This window comes from Rhineura floridana, chromosome 4 (genome assembly GCF_030035675.1).
Source record: "Rhineura floridana isolate rRhiFlo1 chromosome 4, rRhiFlo1.hap2, whole genome shotgun sequence".
Classification (NCBI taxonomy): Eukaryota; Metazoa; Chordata; class Lepidosauria; order Squamata; family Rhineuridae; genus Rhineura; species Rhineura floridana.
This window is the reverse complement of record NC_084483.1, coordinates 122,139,602-122,154,701: the sequence shown is the minus strand read 5'-3', so window position 1 is coordinate 122,154,701 and position 15,100 is coordinate 122,139,602. Positions and strand designations below refer to the sequence as shown.

The following is a 15,100-nucleotide window of genomic DNA, read 5'->3' as shown; positions in this document are numbered from 1 at the left end:
ACCTGTAATCAACTAGCACCAATATGTTTAGGAGGCTCCAGTTAAGTGGTTGATGAATCCATTATTTTTTTTTAAAAAAAGTTAACAGGTGGTTCAGCCAACATGCAGAGAGCATCTGTGTCAGAACATAGCTCTGATGCTACAACCACCATGGGTTTCAGATTTTCAAACTTTTCTACAAGACAAAAACAAAATAAAGTGCAATCCAGACAAAGTTAAGGGTGATATCCAACCAAACAGTTCTGCTAGTGCAAGGCCTTTTAGCTGCACAATGGAACTTCACCACCCTCTCCTCTTCCCATGTGCACACCTCGGATATCTACTTTGGAGGGCTGGAGAAACCCCTGGAACATGTTTAAAGATGGTTGCATGGGGACAGCAGAGAGTGGGGAAATTCCATTGTTAAGCTTAAAGTCCTTGCCCTAGAGAACCTGTTAAGTTGGATACCACTCTAAGTATTTTATCTTAATAGGTTAAGAATGTATGGGAATAAATCTTCTATTGAAATCTACAAGATTTTAAAGTGCCTAACACCTGGGAACAGCACAGCTCCCTGGTTCTTTGTGCCTGAACTTTGTTCCCTTTCTGCTCGGTACCTTGTTTGGACTTCCTGTGGTACTGACCTTGGACCATTGCCTTGGCCTTGCCTATGGATGATGTTCTGGACCTGGACTAATTCCCTGTGCTTCACCTTGGTTTCTTTAGACTGGGCTTGCACCATCAACCGTATTCTCCTTAAAACCTGGATGACACCACTTCCAGCCAGGGAAGGAAAGGAAAAAAAAGCCCTCTTTTGCCCTCTTGGCAAAACTGTTTCCCGCCACTCCGTTCCTGTGGCAGGCTATAGTATTTCAGTTGGTGCCTGAGAAGAGCGGATGGATTGGAAGGAGGTGCAGCTGGCTCCTTGCCTGAAGATTGGTTATGGGGTTTTTAGCCTCCCCAGGAATAGTATTTAAGCTGATGAGGGCGAGCAGACAGAGAGAGAGATGGAGGTGATGCAGCTTGATAGTAAAGAAATGTCCAGAGCTGCCTGAGGGAGACCACAGATGTGCAGGGCTAGTGCCTTGGATTGATACTGGGGGGAGGACAGCATCACGTGGGGGATCTGGAATGTAGTACTGGATCCTCGCAGAACAGCATCTGGAATGTATTTTTTCTTGTTATTGTATTGTTGTTATTCTATTATTGTTACTGTATTCAATGTGTAATTTCAATATCTTGTATTGTACTTTATATTTTACATTGTACTCAGTAGTTTATATTGTTTTATATTGTATTTTTGTTCTTTATTGTAATTTGCTTTGAGTATTTCTGTAATAGAAAAGCAGGGAATAAATATTAAATCTAATCTAATCTGCTTCCTTTTGTTTGTAATGCGTGTTAGCTCCAGGAGGAGCGGCCAGCAATGCTCACCTTGCCTCCCAGCATCAACGTTACTGAGGCTTACTGAACAGTGAGATGGCAATGAGGTTGGTGCGGTGCAGGCACTGTGAGAGTGCCAATGCAGTGCTCCCAGCAGGGTGTTTGCACAACACTGACCTCCTTTTCTGCCTCGTCTTCTCCTTTCCCTTCTGGTAAGCCGCAACAACACTGGTGTAAGGAGACCAGGTTAGTGCTGCCGCCCCTCCCTACCAGCTGCTCCTGGACTCCGTGTATACCAAATGCTGAAACGTACACCAAATCTCCACAGGTAATTAACACAAGGTGTCAGAAAACCTTTCTTAGAATTTGGTTGTGTATAACATATAAATGGTAATCAGCTGTCACTATACTAAATGGATGTCATTATCACCAAGCGAAAGAGCTGGGTTTTATGAGAAAAAAACGATGATTCAACAAAAGTTATCTATGCTTCTTAGGTACGTAGAAATAAACAATAGAGCAGAGATGGACAATGGTATACCCAAAAGCCATATCCAATCTATTCAGGTTCTCCTTCCTCTTGCCCTGAGCATTCATCTTGTGGCAACTCACTCACAAGCAGTTATTTCAGTTTGCCAGTCAAGATATAACCCACAGTTGTTTTGCTGCCTGCTTCTGTAACAAGCTATGGGAAGAATGCTCCACATTGCTCTTGTGTGCTTTCTGCCTAACCAGGAAACCATGTGTTTTGCTAAGTCATGAGACAGATTTGGGTCACAGCTAAGCTTTACGTTTTCAGAAATGGGGATCTGCCATTACTTCTTCATTGGAGAATCCTTGGTGTGACCCAGGGGTTGCCAACATGGTGCCTTTCAGATGTTTTGGGGTACAACTCCTATCAGCCCCAGCCACTTGGCCAGTAGTAGGGAATGATGGGAGTTGTAGTCCAAAACATCTGGAGGGCACCATGTTGGCTACTCTGGTGTATCCTGATACCTGCATGCACCTAGCGGAGACTAGTTCAATCCACAATATCTTCAGGTTGAGGCACAGTTTGCATGTAACACTAAGTCAAACTATAGCTTAGCATAAATGCAAGTGCTCCCAGAGAGGACATCCAGACACTTTGCTCCTTCTCTGGTCCTGCTGTGTCACTGTGCAAGTTCTCATAGATGAGATCACATTGCTGTGCTTCTCTCCCGATCCTGCTGCTGCTAGCTAAGCCATGGTATGCATTAGTGGTTGTCAAAACTGGGCTTGTGGTTTCTCTAGCTCCAGACAAGCCATGAGCTGTAGCCAAGGTTTGTTCTATGGCTTAATATTCATGGTAAACAAACTATGAGTGCAGGTTTGGGTAACATGTTAAGCCAAATCATGGCTTAGCTAACAGCGTTGCAGCAGGACTGGAGGAAGTGAAAAGCAACTGGGATTTCCTCTCCAGAAGGCTACATGCTTGCTAAGACATGGTTGCCTTACATGCAAACTGAGACTAAATCTAAATGCAGACTGCAATAATTTAACATCCAGCTTAATTTTTGTACTTTTTGGGGAGGGGGCTTCCTCACCCCACCCTAACTCCTGCTTTGTGTTACTGAGGAAGAGTTTTGGACTCAGAAGTTTGCTTGGTATTCTGTGACATTTTGGTTGGTCTTAAGAAAGGTATTGCCCAACTGTGGATTTTGAAGCTCGGTTAAGATTTTGCTCTAACAACTGTATTTTTACTTTTTCCACATGGAGTGTGAATTTTACTGGCCTTTCCTAAAAACAAAAAAAGGAGTGAATACTAACCTGTGCCCCACGATCATTCACAAGTTCCACAGACCATCTGCCTTCATATTGAATCCAAACAAATATTCCACCATCTGCATCACATGTTGCCAGCTTCTGGAATGGTTCATTCCATCTTACAAGCACCACCTAAGAAGATTCCAGAAAAAAGACATTTTTTCCAAAATTGTATATAATGTGCCAACATGCAGTTCACTTGAGACTCAATTATCTTATCCAGCAAAACTAAACTGTCATGTTTAAATTCTAAATTAGGGTTACAAAATAAGAAATGTTCAGCTGTTGCGGATTCTCCTTAAGAACATCCAAAAAAGCAACCAAGAATCTTCTTGGACATACTTTACTGAAATTAAGGACTTTTGAGTTCAACATTTTTAAATGGAAACAAATCAAGTTCTTAAAAACATTGTCAACTTTTCTCTAGGCTGTAAAAGGCAACTATGTTCTGAGATCAACATACATTCAATATGTTTTCATATCTCATTGACCCAGTTGAACACACACTTTCTGGGAGACTACAGACTGCAGTGGGAGTGAAAGGGGTTCATACTCATTCTCTTGTACAACAGTCTGTAACAGGCACACATACACACAGATGAATAGAATAGAATAGAATAGGGCTTCTTGAAAGGATTAATGTGCTTGGAGTCATGTACCTTTCTTGGAGAGGGAACTGTAACTGATGAACCACAACATACTGAACCACAAACAACTCCATCCTGTTACTTCACCCAAGCTACAGCCTGTACCACCTAAGAAATAAGAAGAACCTTGACAGATCAGATCAAAGGTCCTTCTAGCCCAGCATTCTGTCTCCAACTGTGCCCAGCCAAATGCAATGGGAAACTCATAGGTATTGATATAAAAGGTTTGAACAGGGTGCAACAATATTGCACCTCCTCCTCTCTTGCATAAATTCTAGTAGTCCAAAATGCAATTTGTGACAGCATCCCACTATCAAGCTTCTCTGGTCCTAGTCACTGGTGGCTACTCCTAGGGGCAGGGAAATTTTCAGTACAATGACATGGTGTCACTAGTTTTGGATTACCAGATGCAAGGAAAAGGAAAATAGTAACCATACAACTCTCTTAATGTCTAGTCCCAGCCATGGTCCTACCCCATTGTTAGTTACCAGCGATTAGAGGTATACTGCCTCTAGCCACAGAAGCTCTGTTGGGTTTTTTTGTGACTAATATCCATTGACAAATCTATGCATTTGTTTAATACGTTCTTATTTAAAAATAACTAAGTAATCTCTGTTACCACAAATGGTAGAAGCACAAGTCAATTATGCAGTGTTGGAAGAACCTCCTTTTATTGGTCCTAAAACTATCCCCAATCAATTTCATCAGGCTGTCCTAATCTCTGGTGATGTGTGAAGAAGTATGGGAGAGGGGGACAACCTCAATTTGTTTTACCCGTTGACCTGGTTATAGGCAATAACTTCAGGAACCTGGGACTGATGTAGAGGCGCCCACCCAATCATATGACAATATGATCTCTCCTGGCTTTAAGGTGCTGCAAGATTCTGTAATGTTGTTGTTTTTAATCAATGTGCAGTGAAGACTTAACCAACACAATGCACTCATGAAACAGTGCATCATTTCCAGAAGGGATGAGAATGCTCCTAGCAAAGTATGCTGTCAGTTATTTCAAATGTTACGGATTTTGAAAGAAGCTTGTTCAGTGAATGTTTCTCCTGGTTTCATGCATCAGGATCTTTGCTTGCAATCCAGAGAGGACTAAGGAGGCATGTCCTGGTGCTGTGTCTGTTTCAATCTACAGCTTTAAGTGAATTCTGCCTGCTAGCTAACAAGGGCATCCCACCATCTAGCTAGAAACATTACACAATTTTGTCAGGAACAGACAGCTATGCTGGCTCATGTGCTTCCTCTGTTTACAGGAGAAGCAAGGAAACCACTGCAGTATTGTTGCTATGCAGTTGAGCTGGAAGAGCTGCTAGAACAGGCCCATTCCACATATATACAATAAGCTCAAATTATGTATTTTCTTATACAACATCACTTCTCTCTTCCAACTCCATCCCATGCCTTGCACTGTTTCCTACAGGCAGGCAAATACCACTACCACCACCATCATCCTAAAGTAACTGCTTCCTCAATCCCTGGGGTGAAATGAACTAACAGTTTGACAGCACATACCCATGTCATTCGCAACAGTATCAAGAGAAGGTGAAGAAAACACCTTGTTTACTGCATGGAAAAACACAGCATATGGTTGATTTCTCCCTCTCTCTCTGAAATAGAACTGAGGGCCTGCACTTCTACTCACTAACTATGGTTGTGGGTAGCTTAGCATTTTGAAAAATAGAGCCTTTTAATACCTAATAAAAGAGTGTTTGACAGATATAATAAAGAAAACTGCACAGAGGAAATAATGAAGAAATTACAAGCTAATTACTCAACTTGTGTTGCTGCTGTTGTTAGCATTTATTGCCTGCTTTTCACCTAGAGATCCCAGGGAAGGTTACAACAACCTTAAAATACAGTGTTAAAACATGCCTTATCCGATACCAAAATGGAAAATGGATCCTCTGAATATGTGCTGAGTACATTCTACAGCATGAAATTATAAACTTGCCTCTATTAATTTGGCATTAGGAATAAGTGATTTCAGCGACTGCCAGAGGGCAGACATGTAGCACCAAGAGCAAAATCTGCTACATAGTAAGGAAATAGTTTTCCCCAAACTGGTGAGTGTGGGGTGGATTGTTTCTAATGGTCTTAAGGGGGGAGGAAGATTACATCCTCCACTGCACTGTATATATATAGACTCGTACGTGTAACACACACACACCATCCCTGGGGAGGAAATGAAGTAGGGTGATCTTTGGTGGGGAGATGCCTGCCAGTCATTTTGAAGAAGGATATGTATTAAAAATACTTTTTAGCTTTTTCTGAATTGCTGAACACATGCTCTGTCGGGTAACAGGGCGAATGAGCCTACATTTCAACGCAACTTTACCTGGGAATAAGCACCATTTAATGGGTGTGTGCAGGGCTGAAAAATGCAAATGCTAATATCTCAGTCTTTTCTACAGAGAAGTTTGCTTTTATATCTTGTATTTGTTCAGGAGAGGGAGTGTTTGGTAGATTCAAATCCCTAAATTCCATCCTCCATGATGGCAGGCACACTCCCATTGCATTCACCACTTAAGACACATACCCTGAGACACAAAAGCAATTGAGATGAAGGCTGCTTTTCCTTGCTGACTCAACTAGAAAGTCTATGGGTAAGGGGTGGAGCTGCATGTGTTGATCAAGTGAAGATGTGTTGTTTTTTAAACTGCTACATTCTGCATATGCAGTAGGTAGGCAGGCTAAAATTCTTGACTTTTCCCCATTTTCATAGAATCATAGAATAGTAGAGTTGGAAGGGGCCTACAAGGCCATCAAGTCCAACCCCCTGCTCAATGCAGGAATCCAAATCAAAGCATTCCCGACAGATGGCTGTCCATCTGAATGCCTCCAGTGTCGGAGAGCTCACTACCTCTCTAGGCAATTGGTTCTATTGTCGTATGGCTCTAACAGTTAGGAAGTTTTGCCTTGTATCTCTGGATCCACAAGGGCTAGAGACTTGCTTTTTTAAAACAATGAAAGCAGGGAATCCAGGCAATGTAATTTGCTAAGCAGGCACCAGGCAGCATGGCTAGAATCCAGGTAAAACCCGGCTAACCAAGCAACATGGCAACTCTGACCATATGCAGCATACAGACTGAGGCCATTTTACTTATAAGTTAGCCACTCTCTGTTCGACGCTCCCAGGGCATCTCACATGAATAAAAACAACAAAATACAATAAATATGAAATAGGAAAACATGCAGACTCCTCCAGTGAAGGCAGAGACCCGGAAGCTATTTCAACATAGCAGGACATAGATTAGCAAGGATATAATTACAGCCAACACAACACTACTGATTCATAGAATCAGCGAATAGAAGAGTTGGAAGGGGTCTATAAGGTCATCAAGTCCACCCTCCTGCTCAATTCAGGAATCAAACTTAAAGCATATCTGACAGGTGGCTGCCCAGTTGTCTCTTCAATGCCTCCAGTGTTCGACAGCCCACCACCTCCCTAGATAATTGGGTCCATTGTTGTACTGCTCTAACAGTTAGGAAATTTTTCCTGATGTTCAGTCAAAATCTGGCTTCCTATAAGTTGTAGGACATACCCCTGTGCCTGAACTAGCATTCTTGGGAGAACTGAGAAATTACTCACAGAGTGATAGAAAAGTAAGAGTTGGAAGGCACCTATAAGGCCATCCAGTCCATGTCTGTGCTCAGTGCAGGAATCCAACTTAAAGGATATCTGACAGGTGGCTGTCCAGCTGCCTCTTGAATGCCTCCAGGGTTGGAGAGCCCACCGCCTCCCTAGGTAATTGGTTCCATTGTTGTACTGCTCTAACAGTTAGGAAGTTTTTCCTGATGTTCAGCTGAAATTTGGCTTCCTGTAAGTTGAGCCCATTATTCCATGTGCTGCACTCTGGGATGATCAAACAGAGACCTTGGCTCTCCTCTGTGTGACAACTTTTCAAGTACTCGAAGAGTGCTATTATATCTCCCCTCAGTATTCTCTTCTCAAGGCTAAGCATTCCCAGTTCTTTCAGTCTCTCCTCATAGGGCTTTGTTTCCAGTCCCCTGATCATCCTTGTTGTCCTCTTCTGAACCTGTTCCAGTTTGTCTGCATCTTTCTTAAAGTGTGGTGTCCAGAGATGGACGCAGTACTCAAGATGAGGCCTAACCAGCGCTCAACACAGTAAAAAAGTAAAGGTGTCCCCGCACTTGTAGTGCGAGTCGTTTCCAACTCTTAGGGTGACGTCTTGCGACGTTTACTAGGCAGACCGTATATATGGGGTGGGATTGCCAGTTCCTTCCCCGGCCTTTCTTTACCCCCCAGCATATGCCGGGTACTCATTTTACCGACCATGGATGGATGGAAGGCTGAGTGGACCTCGGCCCCTTTTACCGGAGATTCGACTTCCTCCTTCCGTTGGAATCGAACTCTGGCCGTGAGCAGAGCTTTCGGCTGTGTTACCGCCGCTTACCACTCTGTGCCAACAGAGTAGTACTTGTTTTTTCAAGCATCCATTATCAAACATCACTGCAGGGCTACAAAAGTGAGAGGAGGCAGGGCTATAGCCCAGTGGCAGTGCATCTGCTTTGCATGCAGAAGGTCCTATGGTCAACTCCCGACATCTCCAGATAGAACTAGGAGAGATTTCTGTCTGAAACCCTGGACAGCCACTACCAGTTAGTGTTGGCACTACCGACCTAGATGGACCACTGGTCTGACTCAATAGAAGGCTATTTTCCTATGGTCCTATAAGGGAAGGAGGGTAAGCCCCAATCCAGAAGGATACTGGAACAATTAAATAATGTCTTGATTATTATTTCATGATCATTTTAGAGGTGAAGAGGTGCTCAGTTTCTCTTTGCCTGATAAACATTGCAAGAGCTCCTACATATATATTTGGGGGTGGGGGACAGGCAATTTCCAAAAAGTCTATATCAATTTTGAAATAAAGTGGTGGATATATTACTGGAAAAGACATGTGCTTAAGCTGAGTCAACGCCAATCTGTGTCAACCAAATAACTACAGGAAAACAGATGGCTGAAATGGGTGTTTGTTGGAACTCCCCCACAAAAATTAACATAAAATACTGTCCCACAATGGTAGAGAATTGAGCAGTATTAAAGAAGTATGGAATTTTTACAAAATACTCTTTATACAAACACATATTTTACTTGTCTGCCATCAATTGTTCTCCTCAGTCCCAGCTATCCGGTGCAGTTGCCTACTGCAATTTCTTTCTCTTCTCTTAACCCAGTTCAGGCTGTCTCTGCTGAGAGTATTTATTTATCTCGTCCATCATTATCATAATGGCCATTCTTTCTTTAGATGTCTGTATTAGTTGCAGTCAACTTTCTCAATCGGCTTCCAGTTCAGAGGTTCTTAATATTTTCCTGCCCTTGACTACATGGCCTAAATTACATCGTCCATCTTAAGCCTGGCTTTATAATTTATTTATTTATTTATTTATTTCTATACTGCTTAATGCCAACAAACATTAAAACATAAAAATCTATAGTTAAATACACAACAATCCATTAAAACATTAAAATATAAACATCCATAATTAAAATAAACAAAACACACACACACACACATACACACACAATAATCCCACTGAAACAACACAGCAATTAAAACAGCATAGACAATTCTGTGTGGTGAATTGTTTGATCGGTTGACTATGCTAGGATCACTGGCGAGCTCATTCTAAACAGTGTGGAAAAAAGTCCACAGGGCTCATAATAAGTTCCTGAAGAAGAATTCAAAGCTGATTCACATGACTTGTTTCAAACTGGGTTGGCTTTTTCTTTGTCACCCAGTCTGAACCATCACAAAGTAACCATTCAAATGAATAGCCCTGTCCCACACTCAGGCACCAGAATGTTTGTGGTCCACTTTGTTCAAAAAACCTGGAACACATCAGCTTGCGGATATTCTGGAGCCTTTGTGTTCCATGAGCCTAAGGATATGAACAAACACTGTGCTGTGATTCACACAAAAAATATCAATTTAGTTTAAAATAAACCTCTGTTAGAGCCATTCTACATACTACACAGAATGAGGTGGTAGAACTATGGACTTAGATTCACTTCATACTGCAGGTAGGAATGCTCCCCTGTGTAAAAATCTCTCTAAGTGTAATAAACTAGCATATGAGAGAGAGGGTCCTCCACTTAACCTTTCTTCCCAGTCTTCCCAATCTGCTCTTGTAGATAAGGAATTGAAGATTGGCTTTATCTGTCACGCTGGTCTTCTTTGTATTTTATTGATATGGTTTATTGTGATTTTCATTTATGTAAGGTGCTTTGAGCGGGGCACAAACCTCAGAAAGGTGGGGTAGAAAACTTATAAATAAAATAATGCAGCAAGTTTGAGTGTGAGCAAACTTCAAAGGGTTCTTCCAATACTGCTAAACTATCTTATACACAATCTTCTTATTTCTCGTAAAGGTAGCTTCTAATGTTGCAAATGCAAAAGGTAGACAAGAGCATAATTTAGACGCCTAAATCATCTTAAACTGTCATGGACACTTACATACCTTACCTCTTAACCTTATTTCTACAGGGCAAAGAAGTCTGAATGCTCAATCAATGCTTACCAATTCTCCCAGATTTCATTGGCTGGGAATCATTTATCTGCTTCTGCACAAAAGCAAATCATATTCTTGAAAAACAACACAGAATATATTATCCTTCAGGGAATAGCATTCCGATCTTAGAGGAATGGCAGGGATATCCCTTAATGACCTTAATCCCCACCACCACCACTGGAAGCAAAGGAGCAAAAAATGTCACTGACAAATGCAGCTCACAATGATAGCAGTGCAGTTGCTTGCAAACATCAACGGCCACACTGGATAATGGCCTCAGTTGAACTCATGTTTCAAACACTTCATCTTAGGTTTTTAGTTTTACTTCGAGAAGATGAATTATTCTGCCAATTACTGTCATCTTTGGTTTCTTCCTCTAAAGAGCAGGTCATAAATTATACACCTATTACTGCTACATGGGAGATTAGGAGTTTTAAAGCTAAATGTAGTAATTAAAACATGTTTTGTGAATAATTTGATCAGAAATAGGTTTCCTATTTTTTCTTTCCCTTCCTCCTCCATCTCTATAAAAAGGAATAGAACAGAACAAAAGATGAGCTTATTTGATCCACTGTAAGGAGCTATCTCTTGTGGAAGTTGAGCATAAATAAAATTTTAGTAAATGACTTATTGCTAGTGGTTATGAGGCTGAATATTACCACTATAATTGCAACAGTTACAATTCTATTTCAGCTGGTCAGTGGGATTAATTTCAGCCTAATAAATAATCAAGTGTGGTGTAACCAAGGTTTGTTCTGGGGTTTACAGCTTGTGATTTCTCTGAGGACAACATACCATGAGTTCAAATTCAGATGACGCAATAAGCCAAACTATGGCTTTGCTTGTAGCAGCAAACCACCAGCAGGACTGAGGGAGGTCTGCAGCGACAGCAATCTCCTCTCTAGGGACTAGAGAGTTCATGCTAAACCATGGTTTCACTTAGTGTTCTATGCAAACCAGCTCAGTCTCTGGATCCATTTCAATCTGGCTTCTAGCCTGGGTTTTGTACTGAAACAGCTTTAGTCACCTGATGGGAAGATAATGGGAACGCAACCCTATTAATTTTCCTGGATCTCTCAGCAACTTCTGATACCACCAACCATGGTCGGCAAACCAGGATGGAGACTGGGGTTCTGTTCTTACCTAAATAGTCATTTCCAGAGAGTGGTGCTGTGGGACTATTGCTTGGCCCCATGGCAGTTATGCTATGGAGCCCCAAAGGACTAGGGTTGCCATATTGCCCGGTTAGCCAGATTTTACCCAGATTCTAGCCATGCTACCAAGTGCCCACTGAGCTCATTAGGTGGCCCAGATGCCCAGTTGTTGTTTTTATAAGTAAGTCTCTAGCCACCTTATTTCTGCCCCGGGTTGCAAACAAGCTGCTGGCCACTCTTCCTCAGCCCTACACATACCAGGGTGCCCACGTCTGTCTGCACCCTGGCATGTTTGTTGCTATGCACGTCTTTGCATACAAACTGTTGCTAGCGGTGCCTGAGCAGACAAGCAGATGTACAGGCAGGGTGGATGGTGAGTAGTGTGGGTGCAAGCATGGCTCCTTTCCTTTCTTGGCAGTACAGCAGCCCCTCTCTCCTCCAGTCCCAGGAAAGGCAAACGGTGGTGAGAGCAGCCCCTGTTGTCCACTGAAGCTGGTAGCCCAGTGAGGTGCGGCCACTGCATGAGGGCAGCCGGCAGAGGCACTGAAGAAGGAGGAGGGGAAGGGGGAGGGGCAGTGCCACCCACTCGCTCACCTGCCTGCTTACCTGGACACTAGCAGCCCCTGCCACTGCTGCTGTTGCTGCCATATCTTGCTGGAGCCCAGGAGGCTGCATGCAACCTTCGTGTTCAAAATGTCCCTGACCTTTATACTGCTCAAAGTGAGCTAAGGGGGAAAAATGAGTTCAGCCTTGCCCTATGCTTTTCACTTTCTGTAATAAATCTGTTAGCTGCCTATTGATGGAGGACCATGTGTTAGCTGGACATTGGCTCACTCCTAGCAGTGACTATTGTATTGCTTAAAACTAAGTGTCAACCAAATACTTTTCAAACCAAGCAGTGATATTCCTGGTTTGCTTTTTTTTGTTGTTGTTGCTGTTGTTACACATTTAAAGTCTCTCTTCTCCCTCCCCTGGTTTTATTTGTATATATTTTGTACGTCCCCAGTATCTTCCCCTGGCTGTTTGTATGTGTTTTATAGATTTTTAGATTAAATAAATAGTAAATAGTTGTAACTGTGTACCTCTGTAAAAGCAATTTACCTATCCGTATGTTTTGGCAAAGTGATGGTGTGAAGGCATGCTGGCAGAACAAGGGACCATGTTTGAGGCACATTGTTTGAGGTGTTTGAGGACTGTGTCACACATTACTTTTTGAGACCTGTCGATTCATGGTGGAAAGAATACATAAATGTATTGAATGTTGGCTTGGCTGCTGTTGTTGTTTCAGTCTAGTGTGCATGTGCAGGGAATGTGATACATCATCTGGCAGCTAGCTCCATAACATGTGGGCATGAAAAACATTTGGATCACCATTCACTTCTTTATTTTTCTCACTCTTGAGACCACTTCATATATTACTTTTTCATACATAGAAATTTAATCTTTGTATAGGAAAAAGTATTTTCCATACAGGAAAAAATATTTTGTAAAATATGAAGGACAGTGGCAGCCCAGTCAGTATAACCACTGTACAAAATCTACTCAGCCACTGTAATTACTGTAATTACCTTTTTGTTTTGAGTGCCCTGTTGTCTGTGTCTTGGCTAAAGTGTATATCCAGCCTTGATGTGATTATGGCTTAATAAAAGTGCCTTCTATGGCACCAAGTAGTGCCCCCCCAACTGTGGAGGCTTGGACAAATATTGTGTTATGGAAAACCAACATCTGTGTGAAAGTACATATTTGGGAATGCCATCAGTGCAATCCTAAGCACATTTACTAAAAAATGTCATGTTGAACTTGCACTTCACAAAATATTTTACGGTCATGTCTATAAACACCTATATAACTACATAATAGTCCTCCTCTATTCAGCACTGGTTAGGCCTCATTTTGAGTACTGTGTCCAGTTCTGGTCTCTGTACTTCAAGAAGGATGCCAACAAACTGGAACAGGTTCAGAGGAGGGCAACAAGGATGATCAAGGGACTGGAAACAAAGCCCTATGAGGAGAGACTGAAAGAACTGGGCATGTTTAGCCTGGAGAAGAGAAGACTGAGGGGAGATATGATAGCACTCTTCAAGTACATGAAAGGTTGTCACATGGACTCTTCTTGATCGTCCCAGAGTACAGGACACGGAATAATGGGCTCAAGTTGCAGGAAGCCAGATTTCGACTGGACATCAGGAAAAACTTCCTGTTAGAGCCATACGACAATGGAATCAATTACCTAGAGAGGTAGTGGGCTCTCCGACACTGGAGGCATTCAAGAGGCAGCTAGACAGCCATCTGTCAGGAATGCTTTGATATGGATTCCTGCATTGCGCAGGGAGTTGGACTTAATGGCTTTATAGGTCCCTTCCAACTCTACTATTCTATGAACCTTCTGTCCTTCCGATCAGCGGGGAGTAGAGCATACAGGAATGGGTTAACTCCTCCTGGAGGCACAGTCAAACTTTTGAAAAAAGTGTTAGACAGTGTCCAGCCAGAAAGGGAGGGAGCCACCCTCTAACTGCCAGTTGTAACAAACGTGACCCGGTGAGGCCAGCCACCGAAATATCATAAAAATTCGAACACATGAACAGTGGATAGTAAAAGAACAGAGAACTAAGAGGACAGTAGGGAAGACTGTCATGGGAGGTTCTCCCTACATTGTCCAGGTTATCGCACAAACATGAACCGCCTAGGGACCTCTGAGAGGAGGCCTTCCCACCTTTTGGCCTAGGTACCCCGCAGGTGGGATGTTCCACTCCCCACTGACCAGAAGAACATTTCACAGTAAGGTCAACTTTCCATTCTCAGTCACCAGGGCAGTGGAGATTACAGGAACAGGATGTACCGAAGCAGTGAACTTAACATCCCTGGGAGGGATGCAGGCCTAGGCCACTACTCTTTGAAGAATCCTCCTTCCGAAGGCTGCATCAGCAGAGGTGAACTTATCCACCTTGTAGTGTCTAATAAAGGTGATGGATGTTCCCATGTAGCCTACTTGCAGATTTCCTCCAGCGGCGGCTCCCTGTGGAGTGCAGCCGTGGTAGCAGCCCTTCTGACTGAATGAACAGTAATGCCCTGAGGCGGGGTTCTGGCTTTTGCCTGATATGCCAAATGATAGATCTGGACACCTTATGTCCCTGAGCCCCTTTCTTGAATGAAACAAACAAGGACTCTGTCTTACAGAAAGGCTCCATCCAGTCTAGGTATATTTTGAGAATGCACTTAACATCCAACTTGTGCCATACCTTTTCCCTGCGTTGAGTTGGGCAGAAGGTAGGTAATGTAATGTCCTGTCCCCTGAGAAACACGGAATTAAGCTTCGGAAGAAAGGCAGGGTTAGGCCAAAGTACCACCTTATCAGGGTGAAACATGCAGACTCCTCTCTGATGGAAAGCGCCCGGATTTCCCCCACTCTGCTAGATGATATTACCGCCACCAGAAACACCGTCTTAAGAGTAACTGTCTTGAGCGAAGTGGAGCTGGCCAGTTCGAAAGGCGAAAAACAAAGGACTTTGAGAACTAATGACAAATCCCATGAGGGAAATCTGTGCAGTGTTCTTCATGTGTTTATCTTGCTCTTGTTGTAGTGAAAAGAAAAATATATTTTTAAAGTATAAA

The 15,100-nt window shown here is 42.7% G+C and overlaps 1 protein-coding gene across 5 annotated transcripts in view; it reads right to left on the bottom strand.

Annotated features, from left to right (window-relative positions):
* Positions 1-15,100, bottom strand: part of TULP4 (TUB like protein 4) — a 168,930-nt gene that overhangs the window by 45,611 nt on the left and 108,219 nt on the right. For all 5 annotated transcript variants that reach the window (XM_061624252.1, XM_061624253.1, XM_061624251.1 and 2 more), the window contains one exon: positions 3,151-3,279. In XM_061624252.1, coding sequence (XP_061480236.1) covers positions 3,151-3,279 — 129 coding nt within the window. The remainder of the gene's footprint in view (positions 1-3,150; positions 3,280-15,100) is intronic.